At 43.8% G+C, this 18433-nt stretch overlaps 1 protein-coding gene across 1 annotated transcript; it reads right to left on the bottom strand.

The window, feature by feature from the left end:
* Positions 1-901: 901 nt before the first annotated feature.
* On the bottom strand, positions 902-16470 carry gpr139 (G protein-coupled receptor 139). Its single transcript, XM_076752383.1, has 2 exons — positions 15981-16470; positions 902-6510 (listed from the first exon to the last, which is right to left on the bottom strand). The coding sequence occupies exons 1-2, from the start codon at positions 16126-16128 to the stop codon at positions 5519-5521; spliced, it is 1140 nt and encodes a 379-aa protein (XP_076608498.1). The 5' UTR covers positions 16129-16470; the 3' UTR covers positions 902-5518.
* Between the last annotated feature and the right edge of the window lie 1963 nt (positions 16471-18433).

Genomic DNA, 18433 nt, shown 5'->3' with positions numbered 1-18433 from the left:
GGAAACTCCTCAGAAATGACTGTCTCTTAAATCAAAGCGTTCAAAATAAAATGCAATTTAACATCAATTGCTCAACATTAAGTAAAGGGTTTATCATGACGTCTTGCAATGATAAGAATTCATAAAGACAAACTCCAAATTCAATAGTAATGATACTAGATTTGTAGTTTGACCCCAGCAATTTGTGCTTGCTAATATAAAGGTCTTTCAGCATTATCTTTCAACACTGCGTTGGCGCTGAAATCAACAAAGCGATGTGTTATACCTCATAACAATCTCAACGATCTCTGTTTCCTTCTCTTTGGCTGCACCTATGGCGATAAGTGGTTGTTGCAGGTGTGTTTTTGGACCTCATTTCCCAGAGATCCAAACGGCATCGCCTGTGTGACAGCAGTCAGTGGGCAGTTGTCCCTCATAACAATTCGAGGTTTGTCCAGCCAGAGTAATTTGTTACTTGCAACACTAGCATCGCTCCACACACAAGTGATTTGAGGAGCGAGTGTGTTGTGTTAGCTCTGTTTACCCCCCTCAGTGGACAGACCATGGCTGGGTAATGGAAAATGTGTGCACACTTGTGATTTTTGTCTCCACAGACATACAGTTCATAATACTGCAATGTGGGCGATGGGCTCAATCACCGCTGTGTTACCTCACTACATACAGATAGATAGAGTTTTAACAGAGAAATCAGAAAGAAAAGAGATTTACTCAAGAAAAGATACTGTTTAATAGGAGTCATTGAAGGTTACCAGCCTGTATTTCCCTCATTTCAAGATGTTTGTGTGTGTTTGTGATGGATTAGAAGACTGAAAATGACACTTCAGTTTCTCTTTCTTTGAGATTAGAGTGTGATCTGACATGCAGGGAAAAAAGAGACAGATCATCAGCAGCACTCTGTCTGAATCCTTCGAGATAATGTCTTTATTCCTTTAATCAAAAATATTTATATCAGCCAATACTTTCTGTATACGTTCTCACATCACAGTAATACATACTCTGTATACAGTCAGTACATTCATTAGGAGGAAAAAACTGAATTATGCAAGCCTATAATCACTCCAGTACAATCAAAAAACACAGTTCTGAAACACTGCCATGGAGAAAGGTAAAAGACTGCTCAAAAAAGGTCATTGTGTAGAAAATCACAATCAGAAAAATACCAACAAAGATGCCAGAAGCGTCACTTGTACATTCATGGATATATCGTTATAATACTGTGCTGTATGTAAATATATTCATCATGACTGAGTATAAATACATATTTGATTTCATACATTACAGGTCCTATGGCACAAACACTTTTTTAAAAGCTCCTTTCTGTCTGACACAGACGTTATGTACGCACACACACACACACACACACACACACACATACACACTCACACACACTGCAGAGCTACGCAGGTAGAGAGAGATGGAGAGGAAACTGAGCAGAGCAGGATGTGTGAGAGAGAAAATACAATTTTACCCTCTGATTGATTTATGTTTGCTTATCTTTTTAATATCTGGCTGAACAAAATATAGATCCTGTGCTTTTTTTTTTCTTCATAATGTGGAAGATTTCTTGGCATCACCTCCTCCCCCTCACACACTCCCCCTCCACCTGCTCCCAAGAGCCTCACGTGGGAGACCAAGCGACACCTGCATGTGACACTCTTTCAAGCCCCCAACTCATCCCTTTCGCTTTGGTTTCCCAGCATGCCAGCCTGTTTCCCTGGAGGCCGCAGGAGCGAGGCGCTGGTTCTCGCATAAATGTCACATTAACATGGCCGAAACACTGGATGAGGTTAACACGTGAAATAAATGTCATGGCAATATTGATCTGGCATGAGCTCCTCAGGCTGACGCCCAAATAATTTTCGGTGAGTTCATTTTCTTGATGATCACAGTCTAATCATTAGGCTGTATTGGTTAGGATTAAAGCACATTTTAGTGCCTTTACAGGAAATGAAATGTCCTGCTGAGCATGACTGGCAGTCAAGGAGCTCGCTAAGTGATTACTGGTTATCGACCTTTTGGACCTTTATCTCATCACATCACGCTCGACATCCACCAGCATCAACTCAAGGTCCTTAACTTCATGGATCAATTATCTGAGGAGAAACGATGGTTCGATGTGCTCAGTATGCACACGGAGCGCAAAGGACTTGAAGGTAATCAGTTAACGAGTAAAAAAAAGGACGCTTGTGAAATTAACTTTGAGCAAGTGCATTTGACTTAAAGTGGGAGGAAGGAGGGAGGAGTGGGAGGAGTACACAGTGAAGGAGGTGAGGAGCAAGTGGCAGTCGGTACTCCCTTGTTCACTTTGCAATTTTGAAGAAAATCAATTTGTGGGGGGAACAAAGAAATGGGAATTTAGAGTGGAGGAGCCAGTTATGGCCTGGGTGCACAATTGAGCTGAAAAAGAGTTTGGAAGTTGGAGAATTAGGTTTACTCTGATTAAAGTGATCTGTGATGTGAAAAAGAAATTGGAAAGACTATCACATAAACTAACAGTTACAATCTGTGCAAATACAGCACTTGCAAAAAAAAAAAAAAAAGTCTTTAAATGTAGCTCTGACAGGAAATTGAAGGAAGTTTCCCCTTTTTTCTAGACACAATTCCTATTTCATCTTAACTATTCGACAGTTATATTGCTGAGATTGTTGGGGCCAAAACTTTAAGTCCTTGTGGGGTGAAAGGACAGCAGTCATAAAGGGTTAAAATAACACTTGTAGAATGAGGACTTCTTAATTAATGTGTTTCATAGAGTTGCTCTTAAATATTTAAGTGTATAAGTGTTTTGTTTTGTTTTTTGTTTATGTTTAAATTTGGTCCTCTTTCCATCTTTTACACTTCTTCAGCTCACCTTATCTATGCTAAAAACTAATTTTAAGGTGAACAATCATATAAATGTTGCATTAGTCATGTGAGGCTTAAAATACCGTGAAACGACAACAAAGCATTACATTTGATAGGTCCTTGTTTAATTAGCTTAAATGCAGACTTTGGCTGATGCATGAGGTGCCAAGTTGGATGTGGCCACATTCAGATCAGCTCTGTGTGGAAAGAGAAATTGTGTCTCTCAGTTACTTTGTGAACACTTCATTTGTACTGTTTACCTAGTGATCATAACGATGAAAGATAAAATAGCTGCTGTCAGAATGACTTTACAGAGCTGTAACGTCCTGTGAGTGAGTACTGCACATTGCTCTGCAGTCTCTTGGGAGCCTTCAAATATTACTCAAACTAGATTTCCTGTATTTCATATCCACTGATATCTGAAGCCACACATCCCCACTCATGCTGCCCTGACTCACTGAGCGAGGCTGCAGTGTGAATATGGTCTGTTGGTGGCTGAGCTGTATGTCCTTTAAATGATTGGAGGTCTTTAATATTATCGTTTTAATTATTCATCTTCTACACTTATCATATTATATGTCCATTACAGCACAAAACACCAGACAGTTTTTAAGAAAATCCCAATTTAAGCTAAATATAAAACCAGCAAACAAGTATAAACATGTGTGCATGTCCGCTGGTTTAGATTGTATTATTTAAGCTGTACAAACAGTCTGACTTAAATTTGCTGAGTCACCGTGTCACCATGCACGCTTCAGCAATAAAGTTCCTCAGTTAAATGTTATTATAACGGACATGAAAAATGGCTCAAACTACAAAACCCTTGGCCTGATTTTCAGCTGCAGCCAGTTTTTGCTGTGATAGTTGCTATGGTGAGAATAAGAAATGATGCACCTCCAGTCACCTCCTGAAGTGTCTGAAACCTTTGAGTGTCTAACAAGAGTTTGGAGGGCATGACTTTATCAGCTGTGACAGACACACTGAACATTCATCAGATTTAAAGTCTTATCCATTAAAAAAAAGGCCTGATCCATCCAGGTGAGTATTAGCAGAAATCTGCCCTTTGGCACAGCTCCATTCTCACGAGATAGATGAACACTGCTAATGCCCCAAGGTGTCTGCAGAATGGATGTGCATTGATCTCAATGTGCTCTGTGTGTGGGCAATACAGCGGTGTGTGTGTGTGTGTGTGTGTGTGTGTGTGTGTGTGTGTGTGTGTGTGTGTGTGTGTGTGTGTGTGTGCGTGTGTGTTCACATTTATGGTTTGTTACCAGGCAGGGCTCGGGCAGCACTGAGAAAAAGTTGATGAACGTGACTGTGTCGGTGTAAAATGTTACTGAACTGCCATCATCCAGCAGCAGAGTGAGCCGAGCTGAAATGTGTCGCTGTGGCCCTGAGACCAAATCCACTGGTGCATGATGGGACAGAAAACCTTGGACGGGGAAAACAAACCGAAGGGAAGGAGAGCAGATTTTTCCATCCTCTCTATCTCTCTCTCTTTTCTCTCATTCTCTCAGTAAGCTAAAGGGTTAAAGAGATGTTCAGTTACATTCATTATATTCATCCAGATAATGGCTAACAGTAAGTCATCAAGGACCATTAATAGTTAATAGAGGACTATCTACGAATAGCAGAAATTTCCTCTTCCTAATATTGGAAATGTGATTACTAGATTAATGACAACTTGGAGCCAAAGTGACATATTTCCAAGTTATATTTTTTTGTCTCATATTTGTCTTGTATTTTTGCGAAGCTACAATAACAGTCAAGTCTACCATTAATAAATATTTAACCAACAATAAGCAGAGTGCCTACTCGTCCTACCACAATCTGTGAGCTTGGATGTGAGATAACTTCCATAGCGAGTGCCGACGTGTAGGTGACCTGCACTGCTAGGATGAACTCAGCACACACACGAGGAAAGTCTGGGAGGGCTGTTCATTTTCTACAAGCCCATATTAGCATGCCTTTGAGACTCCTCTGCATATTAAACCGGAAATGACGCTGCACTGTTTTACGTTGCTTGAGAGACAGTCAGAACTGTGGGCAGTGGACACACCGTCAGTGGCTCTGCCTGAGTGAATCACCCCTTCAGGTGAGATGTTTAGTGCCCAGACTCTGACTGGATCTCTGCTTCCTGGAAATGACTCCCAGTGGACAAAGACGCAGCTGTTCACAGCTCTTCACCGCTGGCGGCAGTGTGCAACTACCATAAAGAAACCAATGTCACCAGGCATTTGATGCTTCACCGAGGATTCATCTAGTTGTCAGTTTGTACTTAAGCGCTGTTACAAACGGTGTCTCATAAAAGTCAGTGATAGATGGTTTTGATATCCCTTCATCAGTCTGTGAGTCTGGAGTCACTCACTCAAGCAGCAGTCACTCACCTACAGTACCTTTATTTTTTTGCATGGAGGAAACAATCAACATCTATTTGATGCTGGTCGCTGCTTTTGTGAATACTGTGAATACCTGCTGTTTGCTTTTCCACCTTGCTAGCCTACCACTTTGTTATCGCTCAAAGATAGCTAAACTGCCACCTCTGTGCTCTCTGGGCGTGTTGACATTTTCAAGCCTCAAAGAGTCCCATGCGGGAAAAGCTGGTCACCATGGAGACAAAGCCCAAATTTGTCCCCCAGTGGTTGCGGGTTGGGGGCAGCTGCTGGTGGCTGAGGACTCAAGAGGAAATGCAGATGGGCTTTCCATTTTTGTCGTACTGGTACACCAGCATCTTGATGCAGTGGGAGTTGGCTGGTGAGATCCAGGGGCTGCTTGTGATGGAAAAGTTGTGGCTGGCGTAGAATGGTGGCGGCTGCTTCCGGCAGTGGACCAGGGCCCGCAGCACGTTGGCCGCCATGCCCCGGAAACGCTTGCTGATGAAGCAGTAAAGGAAGAAGTTGACACCGGTGTTGAGCAATGCTAGCATGTTCGCCAGATCAGTGAGCATGTGGAGCAGTCGGCCGGCACCTTGCGAGGCCGGAGGAGGGGAGTAGAAGTGGTAGAGGATCATGAGGGTACGAGGTGCCCACAAAACAGCAAAAATAGAGGTGATGGCGAGGAGAATGGCGGTGGTCTTGCCGGTCGAGTAGCCGCGCAGACGGAAGCAGCTGCGGCGTCTGCGCAGCTTGCGAACAATGACGGCATTGAGAGAGAAGAAGACAGTGCAGGGGAGGAGGTAGACGGTGGCGCAGTGGGCCCACACCAGGACATGCTGGGCCACGGTTCTCCTGTTGCCTTCTCCTCCACCACTACCACCACCACCACTGCCCACCCCAGGCAGGCTGTGCCACAGCTCAGGCCACCAGTAATAAGGAGCTGCAGAGAGCAAGCACCCAATATACACGGCAAATATCACCCTTCGTGTGCGGGCTGGGTAGGACACCGTATGGTAGCGCAGCGGGTGGCAAACAGCAATGTAACGGTCAATGGTGAGCGGCACAGTGATCCAGATGGAGGTGTGGATGGAGGAGAACTCCAGAACCTGCACCGCACTGTTGAGTGACGGAGGCAGCGGCGTGGCCAGAATGAAATCCTCCAATATGAAGTCGACAAAAACAATGAGGAGCAGGACTAGGATGTCGGCGGCTGCCAGAGCCAGGAGATAGTTGTAGGAGGACTTCTGACGACGCAGCACCAGCTGGGACAGGATGACCACCGTCAGGATGTTAGCTAGGATGAGGAGGACGGAGGGGAGGAAGAACGGTGATTGAAAGTAGACAGGTGGAGGAAATAGGGGAGTGATGGGAAAGGGAGAGGTATGATGAGATTGGAAAATGAATGGGCACAGGTTAGGGCAGGGAAGGAAACAGAAAAATTGAGTGTTAGTGGGCTGGCAATTGAAAAGAGGCGACACACACAACAGAGATGCAGTGTACTGTAGCTGTGGCACACACACAAGTGTAACTGCACTTGCAGAACCACACGGTGCAATACACAAACACAAAGATTAGGAAAAGAAATATTTAAATTATGTGGAAAATGCGCAGCTCCATCACAGCTACCGAACAGAGCATGCCAGGTGAACTCTTTGCCACATTTTCTTTCAGTTTCAGCCTGCTCCGCGCAAGCGAAAATCAAATCTGTTATCGTCCCCAGTCAGTGTTTACTATGTTCAACCAGCTCTCCTACTCTGTAATCCTTCCCCTGTTTATTGCTCCCTTCCCTTTCCCCCTTCATCTACACCTGCTGTGTAATTCCAGCAGCACCTGCCTTTGCCTTTGGCCAAATTGTTATCTCTAATAAAGAGTAAAGCCTCAACAAAAACAGGAGGGCAACGTGCAGCATCACAGCCTTGGCAATCTGCTGAGTTCACTTCTCCCTGCCGCCGGCAATTTAGCTCCTAAAACAAAGCACAAATACACCCCATCTCTCCCTGTCGGCCTCTCTTTTTCAACCTTTACTCCAGATCCCCAGCATATACCGTCATACCTTCTCCTCCATGTTGCTAAATGAAATGTTTCCCTGGCTCCGCTTATTTAGTCCACCTCGCTTTCTTTCACAGGGCACTTAAGCAGCCCAGGAGGGGGACCACTACTTTCTTGTTTTTTTTTTGTTTTTTTTTTGCCAAGTAGAACGTGGACACAAAGGTGTGGAAGTGATTTATCCCACTGCTGCTTTTACCAAAGCACGGTTTATGTGCAGCTGCATCACACAGGAGGAGCACAGCTTTCTGCTTCTCACGTGGAATTGCAGTCGGGCAATTGAATTGAACAGGCTCATTACACGTCTTCTTTATTTGTTGTCCTACTCTGTCCTCTGTCCCCCCTGCCACCGTCGCTGTAGGTGCATATTATTCCCATCCCAGAATATTCCCATCATCATCGTCGCCTTTCCCAAGCCTGGAGGAGACAGCAAACAAGATGCTGGCTTTGCGTACACTGTGGTGTTACTGGGATGTAAAAACCTGGACCACAAAACAGTAAAGACAATTTCTAAATTATTTCAATTACTGAAGTACTGTGATGTACTGCACAGTACAGTACGCTGTATGCCATCATTGTCCAATGAAAGCATCCTCATTTAAGATGATTAATAGCTTTTTATGACTTGACAAAAATCTCATTCCTCTTTGTCTCATAAAAATGCTATAAAAACAACTGGATTATCTAAAAAAAAATTATCTGTGAGCTATTTCGCCGTCTTCATTTCTCTCGTCTCAGGTGTGCTCATGCGACCTAGCCCCAATTTCTGTCAGTTTTTGTGACGGAACATGGACTTTACACGCCTGATGGAAATTGTGTGTGAACTTCAATCATGTGATAATAAGTGGTGGTCAGGGATGGGGCGCAGGTCATAGCTGTCTCTGATGAGACAGTGTTTGGTGTTGGAGGTCAGTGGTGTCCTACAATCCGTCATCGGTGCCACATCATGGCATCCGATCCAGTTCCATTAGACTGTAAGATGCATTTAAAGGCTGACAAAAAGCTGGGTAAATATTATTTTCTAAGAATTTTTTCCTTGTTTTTTTTTTTTTTTTTTTAAGTTTTTTTTTTTTAATGGTTTAATTAAGCTTATTTTGTCCCACATATTAATCCAAATATCAAGAATCACCCTCACTATGTGACACTGTTTTTCTTAGCTACTGAATAGCTGATCTAGACATTTTAAAAATTAATGTTGTCATCAGAAAGCAATGTGTGAACTCTGTTTTCTGGTGGATTTGGAGTATGGTATTTCATGAAATCTTTATCCGGACCTTTCTATTTCCTTAAGGAGACACTTGTGTGTTTGCACTTCAAGAACATTCAATACATGTGTGACCTGAAGTGTAAAATTAAAACACATTATTTGAGAAAATCAATACATTTTTAGCTATCCAAGGATTTCCATTTCATGCTCTAATCCTTAAATTAACGACCATGTACTCACAGTAATATATACATCCTATACTGTTGCTATCCAGCTCCATTCAGTGAAATGTGCTGGTGCAGCATGAAGCCATGTCCAATCTGTTTCCTCAAAAAAGATGCCTCTGACATTGATTTGTATCGCTGAGACATCAATGCACTTAGCAGCCGTCACTGACTGTCCATACAGTGTATGCCTGTGTGTTTATGTGTCTGTGTGTGCATGCGTGTGTGTGTTCTTTGGTCTTGTCCCCCCTCTGCAGTAATAGATCTGGGATTGGATTAAATATGGCAGCTTGGAGTCTGGTACATCACACTTCACAGCCTCAGCCACTATCAGCTGATTACAAATTACAAAGCCGGCTCCAGATAATGACTAAAGATGTCCTTGCCAGACTGGAGGATGTGCAGCAGAAGACACAAACACACACACACACATTAACGCATGTCTGCACATGCACACACAAACACACAGATCATTAGGGATGCACCAATTCATTAACATACAATCTATCAATAAACATAAATGAGATGTCAAAGCAGTTTACAAAGCTTGACAAGCCAATATATGTGTACATGTAGGGTGGCTGGATTACACTACACTCCCCACCATCACAGTCACCCCTGCTTGTACACCACTCTAACCTCTCCACAGGCAAGTTAAATTACTTTAATGTTGAACCTTAAGTTATTGATTCTTTGGTTTCAGCTACTGGTCATCCAATTTCTCTCTGTTTCTGTCTTTTGTGCTCCACAATCATAGCAAATTAATCCAGGAATACCCTCAGTTTTAGGTTGACCTTGGACTCAAGGATACAGATGTGGACAATTATGCAGCTTTTAATAACCCTCTTTTTAAAAACTGTGCATGCATGTTATGGAGTGTAATGCTAACTTAGAGATGTACTCTTTCAATCAGTTGTTTGTTGAAATAATAACTACTACTATGGCCACGTGAAATCCAAACGCATACCTCCTACTAAGCAATTGTTACTTGCTCTGCCAACTACCCTCAAGTTTACAGTCAGTGACATTTTTGTATGATGTGAGGTTTGCTAGTTGCCACAAATCATACTGACTGTATACATTTTATAAGTGAATAGCAAACTGAATATCTTTTCAGTCAGAGGAAACAAACTATTTGAAGATATCACCTTGGGTTTTGAGACACTACAATGGATGTTTTTGACTATTTTCTGACATTTATCAGAGAAAAACTAGTAATCAAGGAAATTATTGGCAAAATAACCAACAATGAAGTCATGTTTATTTACAGCCCTTCTGTCTCTTATGTTTTCCTGCATGCGTAACTCCCATAAACCTCCTTGAGGAGTCGTTGTGGAATAAACAAAAGTCTAAAACCTCTGATCTGCTGCTCATCTGTCAAGTTACTTAATATAAGGTTGTTTTTAGTTCTTGTTTTCACCCACTGTTTATCTCTTTTGTCTTTGGTCTGCTCGTACTGTCACTTGTACGTGTCATTTCCACACAGTTGCCTGTCAGCGACCACTGATCATGACACCTGCAGCCTCTCACCCAGTTTATCCAGGAGATAACCAGAAAAAGTTTGCCGCTAAACTCTGAGCTGCTCAAAAATATCCCGATGGGATCCACCGCACAATGCAACTCCCCTTTAATCCATTGCTTCACTTTGTCTATTGTAGACCTCTTTCTCTTTCCACATGCTGCTAAATAGAGAGGAGTGACATGAAATGGAAACAGTGAGGTGTTGACTGTCACTGGCTGGGTATTATTCTGTTTGGGCTCCCCAGTGAGACAGGGCCTTCTACAGACAGACAAAAGGGATCCGTGGCGAGCTTGACATTTCCATTTAGCTCTAGCCAGCTTGCACTGGGTTGCCCATTCATTTCAATTGACTCCTGCTCTTTACGTTGTCTCAGGGGCCGGGGTATGGGGAGGGGGGCTGCTGGAGCTGGATGGATCTGCTCGGCATTCTGTGGGTATGAGGTGGCACATGTGGCACTGAGGTCTCAGCGGGGACGGGGACAGACGAGTTGGAGGGATGCACACTCATGCACAGAGCCAGACCAGCCACACATACAAAGAGGCATCCGTGCATGCACACAGAGACATGTGCATCTCATGCCTGGACTCACAGAGGCAGAGACAAATTTCCCCCATCTTTTCCTTTTTCTCTGAGAGATAACTCCTCCAGCTGAGAGGGAATTAGAATGACCTGTAGGACAGATAATGCGCTGCTGTGTGTTTGTCTGTCTGTCTGCATTTGCTTGTGTTTGTGTGCGTTTGCATGGGTGACCCCTTCTGTCTGTTTGTGTGGGAGTGATTTTGTGTCTCGGCTCCCCCTGCTGCTCCTCTAACATAACGAGGGCCATTGACGTTGTTTAGCGGGAAAGGAGAAGGCACAGCGTGCTCCCTGAGGTGTGTAACGAGGCTGACTCATCCCACCACTAAAGGGTTGTGTTCAGACGGGCTGTCGACAAACGACACTGCGCAGCTTAACCCCTCCAAACCGGCGGCAAAACATGGGATGCTGCTTCCTCCCTGCACACTAGTCATTTTCGGTTTCTCATGGGCCTCGTACAACACAGACAGAACACTGTAAAAAGGAAATGATGCCCCCAAAAAACCAGAATGAAATTGAATACTGTAATTATGTTTTCTTTTTTTTTGTCATGTGGAGGAAATTGAGGTTTGGCTTTGACGACTTATCCGAACGCTAATAAGACAAGAGGAGAGGAAAGGTGAGGAGAGGATAGGGGAAGAGATGGAGGGGGAAGGCAAATGTGGTCTGAGGAAGGTCACAGAGAGTTAAAAAGAGAGCAGGTTATTGAGAGGGACTGGAGGGGAGGATTAGACGGAAAAACAGAATGAGAACGAGAGAGAGAGGTACAGAGGAGAGCAGCGAGAGAGTGGGAGGAAAGGAAGAGAGGCGAGAGACAGAGAGGGGGGTGAATATCAAAGCTTGCTTCAAAGGTCACACGCACTTTGTTCCTGATGACAACCATTTCCCTTTTGTCTTCTCTAAGTGTCAGACCGGACATAAAGCAGGGCGATTCCTTAATTCCCCCGAACAAAAACCAGAAGCACATCCCTGCTACAAAACCACAAAAAAAAAAAAAAAAAAAAAAAACACATTGAAGATCAAGACAAAAAACCTGAATTCTCTTTCAAATGAAGCGACAATCCCCAGTGTTGTTAATCTGCATTGAAATGTGACATGCAAATGTGATCAAATCAATCAAACACATTTTATTGTGAGCGTAAGCCTGATGTGCGGTCTGAGAGTTAATGGGGAAGAAGCTCATAAGAAAAAGACATTTGCAGGGAAGAAAATGCAGCCAGAATGAGAAAAAGAAAGATATGCATTGAAACAGGATACTTAGGTCCAATGGGCATGTTTAGAGAAGGAGGCTGCTGCTAATGGTATTGATGCTGCTGCAGTGCTCTGCCTCTGCTCACGTCGACAGCTATTCATTTTACAGACAGGCACAGCGAGTCAAAGTTTGGTCGAGACGACTGTCCTTACATCAAGGCTAGCCCCGCTGCCAGTGATGTGGTATTGCAGACTGACAAAACTCGGCTCATCGTGCTTAAAGGGCTCATAAACAATGCTCACAGTTACAACGTGCCCTTGGGCGCTCTCCAAGCCGGTTTTATGAATCTTCAGAAACAACATGAAAGGTGAAAGTTAGTTGGAGTGAGATACAAGGCAGAAGAGAGAAATGTAGGGACGTTAAATGAGCCTCAGACTGATGCGTGTCCAAATAACGCCACACAACATGCAGGGATTTGTGTTTGCAGCGTTTTCAGCAGCAGTGACTGCGTTTTGTTGTCAGCTGGTCAAACAAAGTCAGCTCTGTCACTGCATCAACAGCATCTCTGATTTATTGCCTCAAACAACACCTCCCACCTCTCTTGCCTCCTCTGCCCCCCCACGCCCTCTCTGGCTCGTCTCCCCCATGACAAGCTGACACGCTCACCAGGCCCCCCCCCCCCCCCGCCTTCCTCTCCTCTCTCAAACTGCAGGCTGGAGACAAACCAGAGCTCAAAATCTCAACCTCCTTCCATTTGATTTACTGAAATACTCTTTCCCCCACGGCCCCTGCTTCAGCACAAATCGCCTTCTTTCCTCTTCATCCAGTTCACACCCCCTAATCTCACACTTTTAGAGTGATACCATCTATTAACAAGACCCCATCCCACTGCAGATGCCCTGTCGCTGATGGAGATTGACAGATCAATAGTCCAAACTGAAAATCGATGGGGCCCATCTCTTCATTAACTAGCGGCTGACATCTGGCCTACGCTGTGACGTGGAACGGGGGGGTCGTTAGCGATGAACATCCCTGACCTTTTCCCCTTAGGTAGGTGGATAAGTGGGAGTGGGAGGAGATGTTTTCCAACTTGCATGTGTGCCTGTCACAGCGCTTGGACAGCCACACAAACTGTGAGATGCTTCAGGAAAGAGGGAAGGAACGCACCAGCGTACCGCAGCGTTCCTGTGCACAGGTGGGGGAGGGATTCGCAGGATGCAAATGGAAGCACAGACACACATCTCTGCAACATGCAACCACTTCTTGTCACGTGTTCCACACTTTAAGAGCACGTGGTGACACCCGAGACAGTTTTAATCATCGCTTGTACGTGCTGACAGATTAATTAGTTGCATATGATGTACATACATACAGTACAGAACAACATCATTTGCCAGTGCCTGTTATCACCATTTAAAAGAAGAAGAAACTAAACTGAATAAATAACTACAAATGTATAATCATTCAAGAGAATTTAAAAGAATTTCATTAAATCCTCTTAGTGGCTTGTGCCCTCACTATTTTGGAGCACAGACATTTCATTAACATTTGCAAATCCTTCAAATGCCGACATCCATAGGCGATATTCAGGCATCTACAGTGGATTTACTTAAGGAATTTAAAAAGTATATTTGCAGGTTAAAAAAAAAAGTCTGTCATAAAGAGGTGATTGTGTAGAGAAATGTTCAAGTCATGAAAGCAGCTCCACTTGAACATCCGGTTAAGTCACACTGAATCAGCCTCCCGGACCACTCAACATACCATACAGTATGTGTCTTAGCACTGAGTGCTTCGGACATACTGTACTGTACAAAGAGCAGGCCTCACGTCTGTAATCCCAGCATGTCGAAGACCGAGCCAAAGAGCCGAGTCCTTCATTGTGCTGTTTGCTATGCCAGCACACGTCTGTTCTGTCTCAAGCAGTGTGGTGTGGTGAGAGAGAGAGCGAGTTAGCGATTAATTAAAAATGTGGCAATTCGTCTCGGCTCTGTCGTCTGTGGCTCCCCCACTCAGGGCGCAAAAGGTGCTACTTCACTGGCTCTGCTGTTATTAATCTCTCTCTCTATTACTGCTCTGATCTCTCTCTCTTAACTCCACTCTTCCTCTACCTCTTCTTCTTCTTTTTCTGGGTGTCCTTTTCTTCCTTATCCCCCAGCCTCCCCTCTGTTCCTCCCATTCTTTCGGTTCATCATTTCCCTCGGTCAAGCTGTAATCATTTCCAACCACTTGACTTCCGTAATCCTTTTTCTCATCACCTCCCTTCATGGTTCTTTTCACCCTGAAATCTGTGCTGTTGATGCGACCCCTCTTCGCCTGCAGCTTAAAGGTCAATAACGTCTGTGAGAAAATATACAGACACGACGACGTCTGTGAAGCCCTGTTGCCGTTAACTAATGAAAAGCTGGCTGGTAATCAAGGTAACAGCCTCCAATCCATCCAGAGTGTCAAATACGTGTGGGTCTGTAGGTCACGCCGCTACTACTCACACACGCCACACTCATGAAACATTCATGATTCAGCTTGAGCGGAACAAGCTGTGTCATAATGATTGAATAAGTCGGCAAAGTATCAACCCGCTGCGCTCAAGTCTGCCATTAATTCAAACAACAGCTATTGTAAGATTGCATTACTCTCTCAGGTTATTGTTACTCAGCTATTAAACAAACAGCCTCAATCACATTTGTAAAGAGACTCAGCAGCAGAATCAAATAAAACTTCCGAGGCCGCGCAGCAGAAACCTTAAATGACAGCAGAGAGAGCTGCTCGTGCATGACTTGATTTGCTGTCCAGGAGAAATAATTAGGCGAGATTTGATCAGAAAGACAGACTTTACTTTTCCTGAGACTGCAAATCTGTGGAGCAACTGCAGTCTTGGCATACAAAAAGCCATTCGCTTTGCATTGCAGATTTGTTTTGAAGCAGAACAGCTTAGGTTGTTGATAACATCTCACTCCCGGTCTTTGTAAAGGAAAATAGGTGCAGAGCAATTTGGACAAATAAGACGAGAGTCCCTGATTGTATCGATTAAAGGCATAAACTGAGGGTTTATTCACGTCAACTGTCTTAATAAATCTCACCATAAAAGCAGGGTTAAATTGTAAAACCCCTGAATTATCCTCTAAGTTGTTTGAGTGCAGCATTTCAGTGACGGGCTGAAGCAGGTGGACCTAACATTGCAGAGGGCTTTCATCTGAACCCCAATCTCTGATTAGGCATTAACACCTTTCCTCTTTCATCCCTCAGGTTTTCTGCCTCACACACACACTCATATACACACATATACTGCTATGCACACACCACTTTGCCTCCCTGTGTGAGACTAGGTCAGCACTCATAGATCACGCAGTGGGACAGAGGCAGTAAATGGGTCTGACAGTGACTGTGAATGGACTAATCAGTCAATGGTGAAGACAAGGTGAGGACAAGTAAGTGTCATTAATTCAGGTCATCACGAGGAGCCATGTAACACACTTGTCCCAGAGGTCAAACTTGTGTCATCATTCATATAATTTGTCATGCAACACATAGATCTATAACAAGTCCAGATTAACACAAAAAAGGTGCAGTTTCGAGAATCACGTGTAAACGGTCCGATTTAATGATGCTCTGCACATACAGTTGCTGTTTTTCTCCATTTAAACAGTGCGTGAATATTTCCAATAAAGAGACAAATGCACAAACAAACTCCAAACAGACAGGCACAAGCGCAGACATATGCATACAAAGTACGTGCGCATGCACAAGTGATTGCCACAAGGTCAGAATGACAAATCAACAGTGTGTGTGTGCAAACAGTGGCACTCCGGAGCAGCTGTGCACAACACACACTCACGCAAACCTGCAGACAGGTGCACAACAAATCAAGATGCAAAGCGTGACTCCTGCAACCCTCCGGTGCAGTCTCTAATCACACAAGTGAGCAAATTAACACAGAATGAGACGTGCATGTGATTAGACACACGTGGATAAAACACACACTCGTGCGCACATCTCTTACCCGGCAGCCCGAGACAGAGCAGGACGCTGTAGTATATGACAGGCAGTGGTCCGAGAGGGCATCCCTGGGCAACCTCAGAGGGATGCTGCCCTGGACTCCAGGTGCTGCCATTTGGGGAAAAAACAGGGAAGATGTGGCTGTGCTCCATGGCCTCTTCGTCGTCCTCTTCCTCAGCTGAGCTCAGTGTCAAGAAGCCCGGCCACACGAGCAAACCGCCTGGACGCCGGTTTGGGAGAGAGGGTGCTCTGTCCTTGGGTGCCAATCAGCATGAGTGTGTGTATGCGTGAGTTTGCGCGAGACAGCAAGGTTGAGTGTGTGAGAAGGGGGGAGGAATGGAAGAGATGGAGGAGAGAGTGGAAGGAGAGGCACACAACAGATAGGGGGAGATGCCAGAGATGATATGTGTTAGTAGGTGACAGAAAGGAAGGAGGCGAGAGGAGCAGAGAGAGGAGGCGCGAAGAGGTGAGTGTGAAGGTAGAAGTGGAGAGGGGAGGATGCTGCCTGAGTGTGTGAGCGAGGGGGAATGAGAGCGAGTCGGGAGTGCAGCGGGAGGAGGAGCAGAGAGGGAGGGAGAGAAGGAAGGAGAGAGGAAGGTAGAAGGAGAGCAAGGGCACGCTAGAGAGCAGAAAGTGAGGGAGAGAGACGGAGGCTGCAGGCGGGAGGCTGAAGGTGGAGGGATGCTCAGAGAGAGAGAAAGGCATAACATGTTCCTATTTGAGGGCAGTGGACACAAAGAGACAATAAAACTGACGAGGAGACAGATGTGACAGATGAGAGAAGATAAATGGAGGGTTAAGTCGACTGTGGAAAAAGGATAGAGTGTGTTTGCCCTTGTCGTATTGTCAGTGTGTCTCTTTATTGTCTTTTTGCAAACGCTTCAGTGCGTTTTCACTAACTTGCTTTTGATCATTTATCCACAAATGAATGCACAAGCATGCGAGGCCAAACATTTATCCACAGAGCCTATTTGCATATCATAAACATACAGTATAAATGCATGTGATTGGATGCATGTGCGTGAGTGGGGGTTGGGACTGGCTGCTCAATCTAATTTGCCATGCAGTGTGAACTGTCTGAATCTCCATCTAAAATGTGTTAATGAGCACAAGGCTGACACTGAAAAACACAAATATTCCTTCTAAAGAAACACTCCAGTCTCTGGTTCATCACTGCAGCAAATGCTGTCATTTTCTTTATGGTTTAATCTGCCAATTTGTACAAAACATCCGTGAGGTGTTTAGGCGGAAAAATGTAATTAGGAATGCACAGAAATTTGCAGACCTCGCTGAGCAAAAGCATAACTGATGCAAATCCATAAATATCAAATTAATAAACTTTTCTCCAATATCATGTGTGTATTCCCCAAACATCAGCTACAGTACATTGCTTTCGCCAACCTAATGAAGGCAATGTGGCTGAAAACATCTCTGGACTACACATACAGCATGGGAGAGGACTTGTGGGACCTGTGTATTAATTTGCTGTTGATTAAGAAATTAAGAAAAATAATGTCTTTAAAGTGCTCGTTCAAGATAAATAGACCGACCAATCACAGCAGAACACAGTGGCACCAAAGAAATGTGATATAAAGCTTCCATACTTCACTCTGAGTCCTCTGAGAAATAAGCCTGTGGAGATGAAATATTGGACTGACAAACTTGTGCAAAAACTTCAAATCTACAATGCAACAATAAAATATGAACTAAGGCCCCGCCTCTGACTGGGCAGATAGCCAATAACAGTTTAGGATAAAGAGGTGGCCAATCAGATTTCAGGATGGCCCAGGCCACCTTAGACCACTCCCTGATCATACACCTGGATGTAGAGGAAGAAAACCAGGGTGTAGGTGGTCACGGTGGGCGTGCCCTCCAGTATTCTACTCTAATTGTAATGTTTTATTAGATTATAACTAATCAAAACTCATGTTTAATCTATTTTTTGGGACAAACAGGATTTGGAGCTGGTCCCCCCATGGTGCACAAGGTTTAAAGGGCCAAAACTAAATATATTAAATACATATTTAATTAGATAATTAAATGCTTAAATGAATGAATAAATGTCTAATTCTATAACAAAATGCTTAAATAAAGTAATAGATGAATAATTGTGTAATTTAGTGCTTAATTGTAACCATAAATATATAAATAATTCACAAATAAAATGAGAGTTTAAAAATCTATTTATTTATATATTTACACATTTGCATATTTCTATATTCATTCATATATTTATCCATTTATTGATTGGTTTATCTATTTATTTACCTATACCTTCATTTATACACAACTTTCTGCAGCAAAACAAATATATCTTTCAAATTCATTTATCAAAAGGAGGCGCTGCAACTGGTGGTTGAAATTGAATCTGCTGCTTTTGCCAAATTCAAGATGGCAGCAAGCAGTGCAATGAAATCTTGTGTGCTACATTGGTAAATATGTCGGCTGTAGCTGAAC

Source organism: Chaetodon auriga, chromosome 16 (assembly GCF_051107435.1).
Source record: "Chaetodon auriga isolate fChaAug3 chromosome 16, fChaAug3.hap1, whole genome shotgun sequence".
NCBI classification, from domain to species: Eukaryota; Metazoa; Chordata; class Actinopteri; order Chaetodontiformes; family Chaetodontidae; genus Chaetodon; species Chaetodon auriga.
Note: the sequence above shows the minus strand (reverse complement) of the source record. Positions and strands in the feature narration are given on the sequence as shown.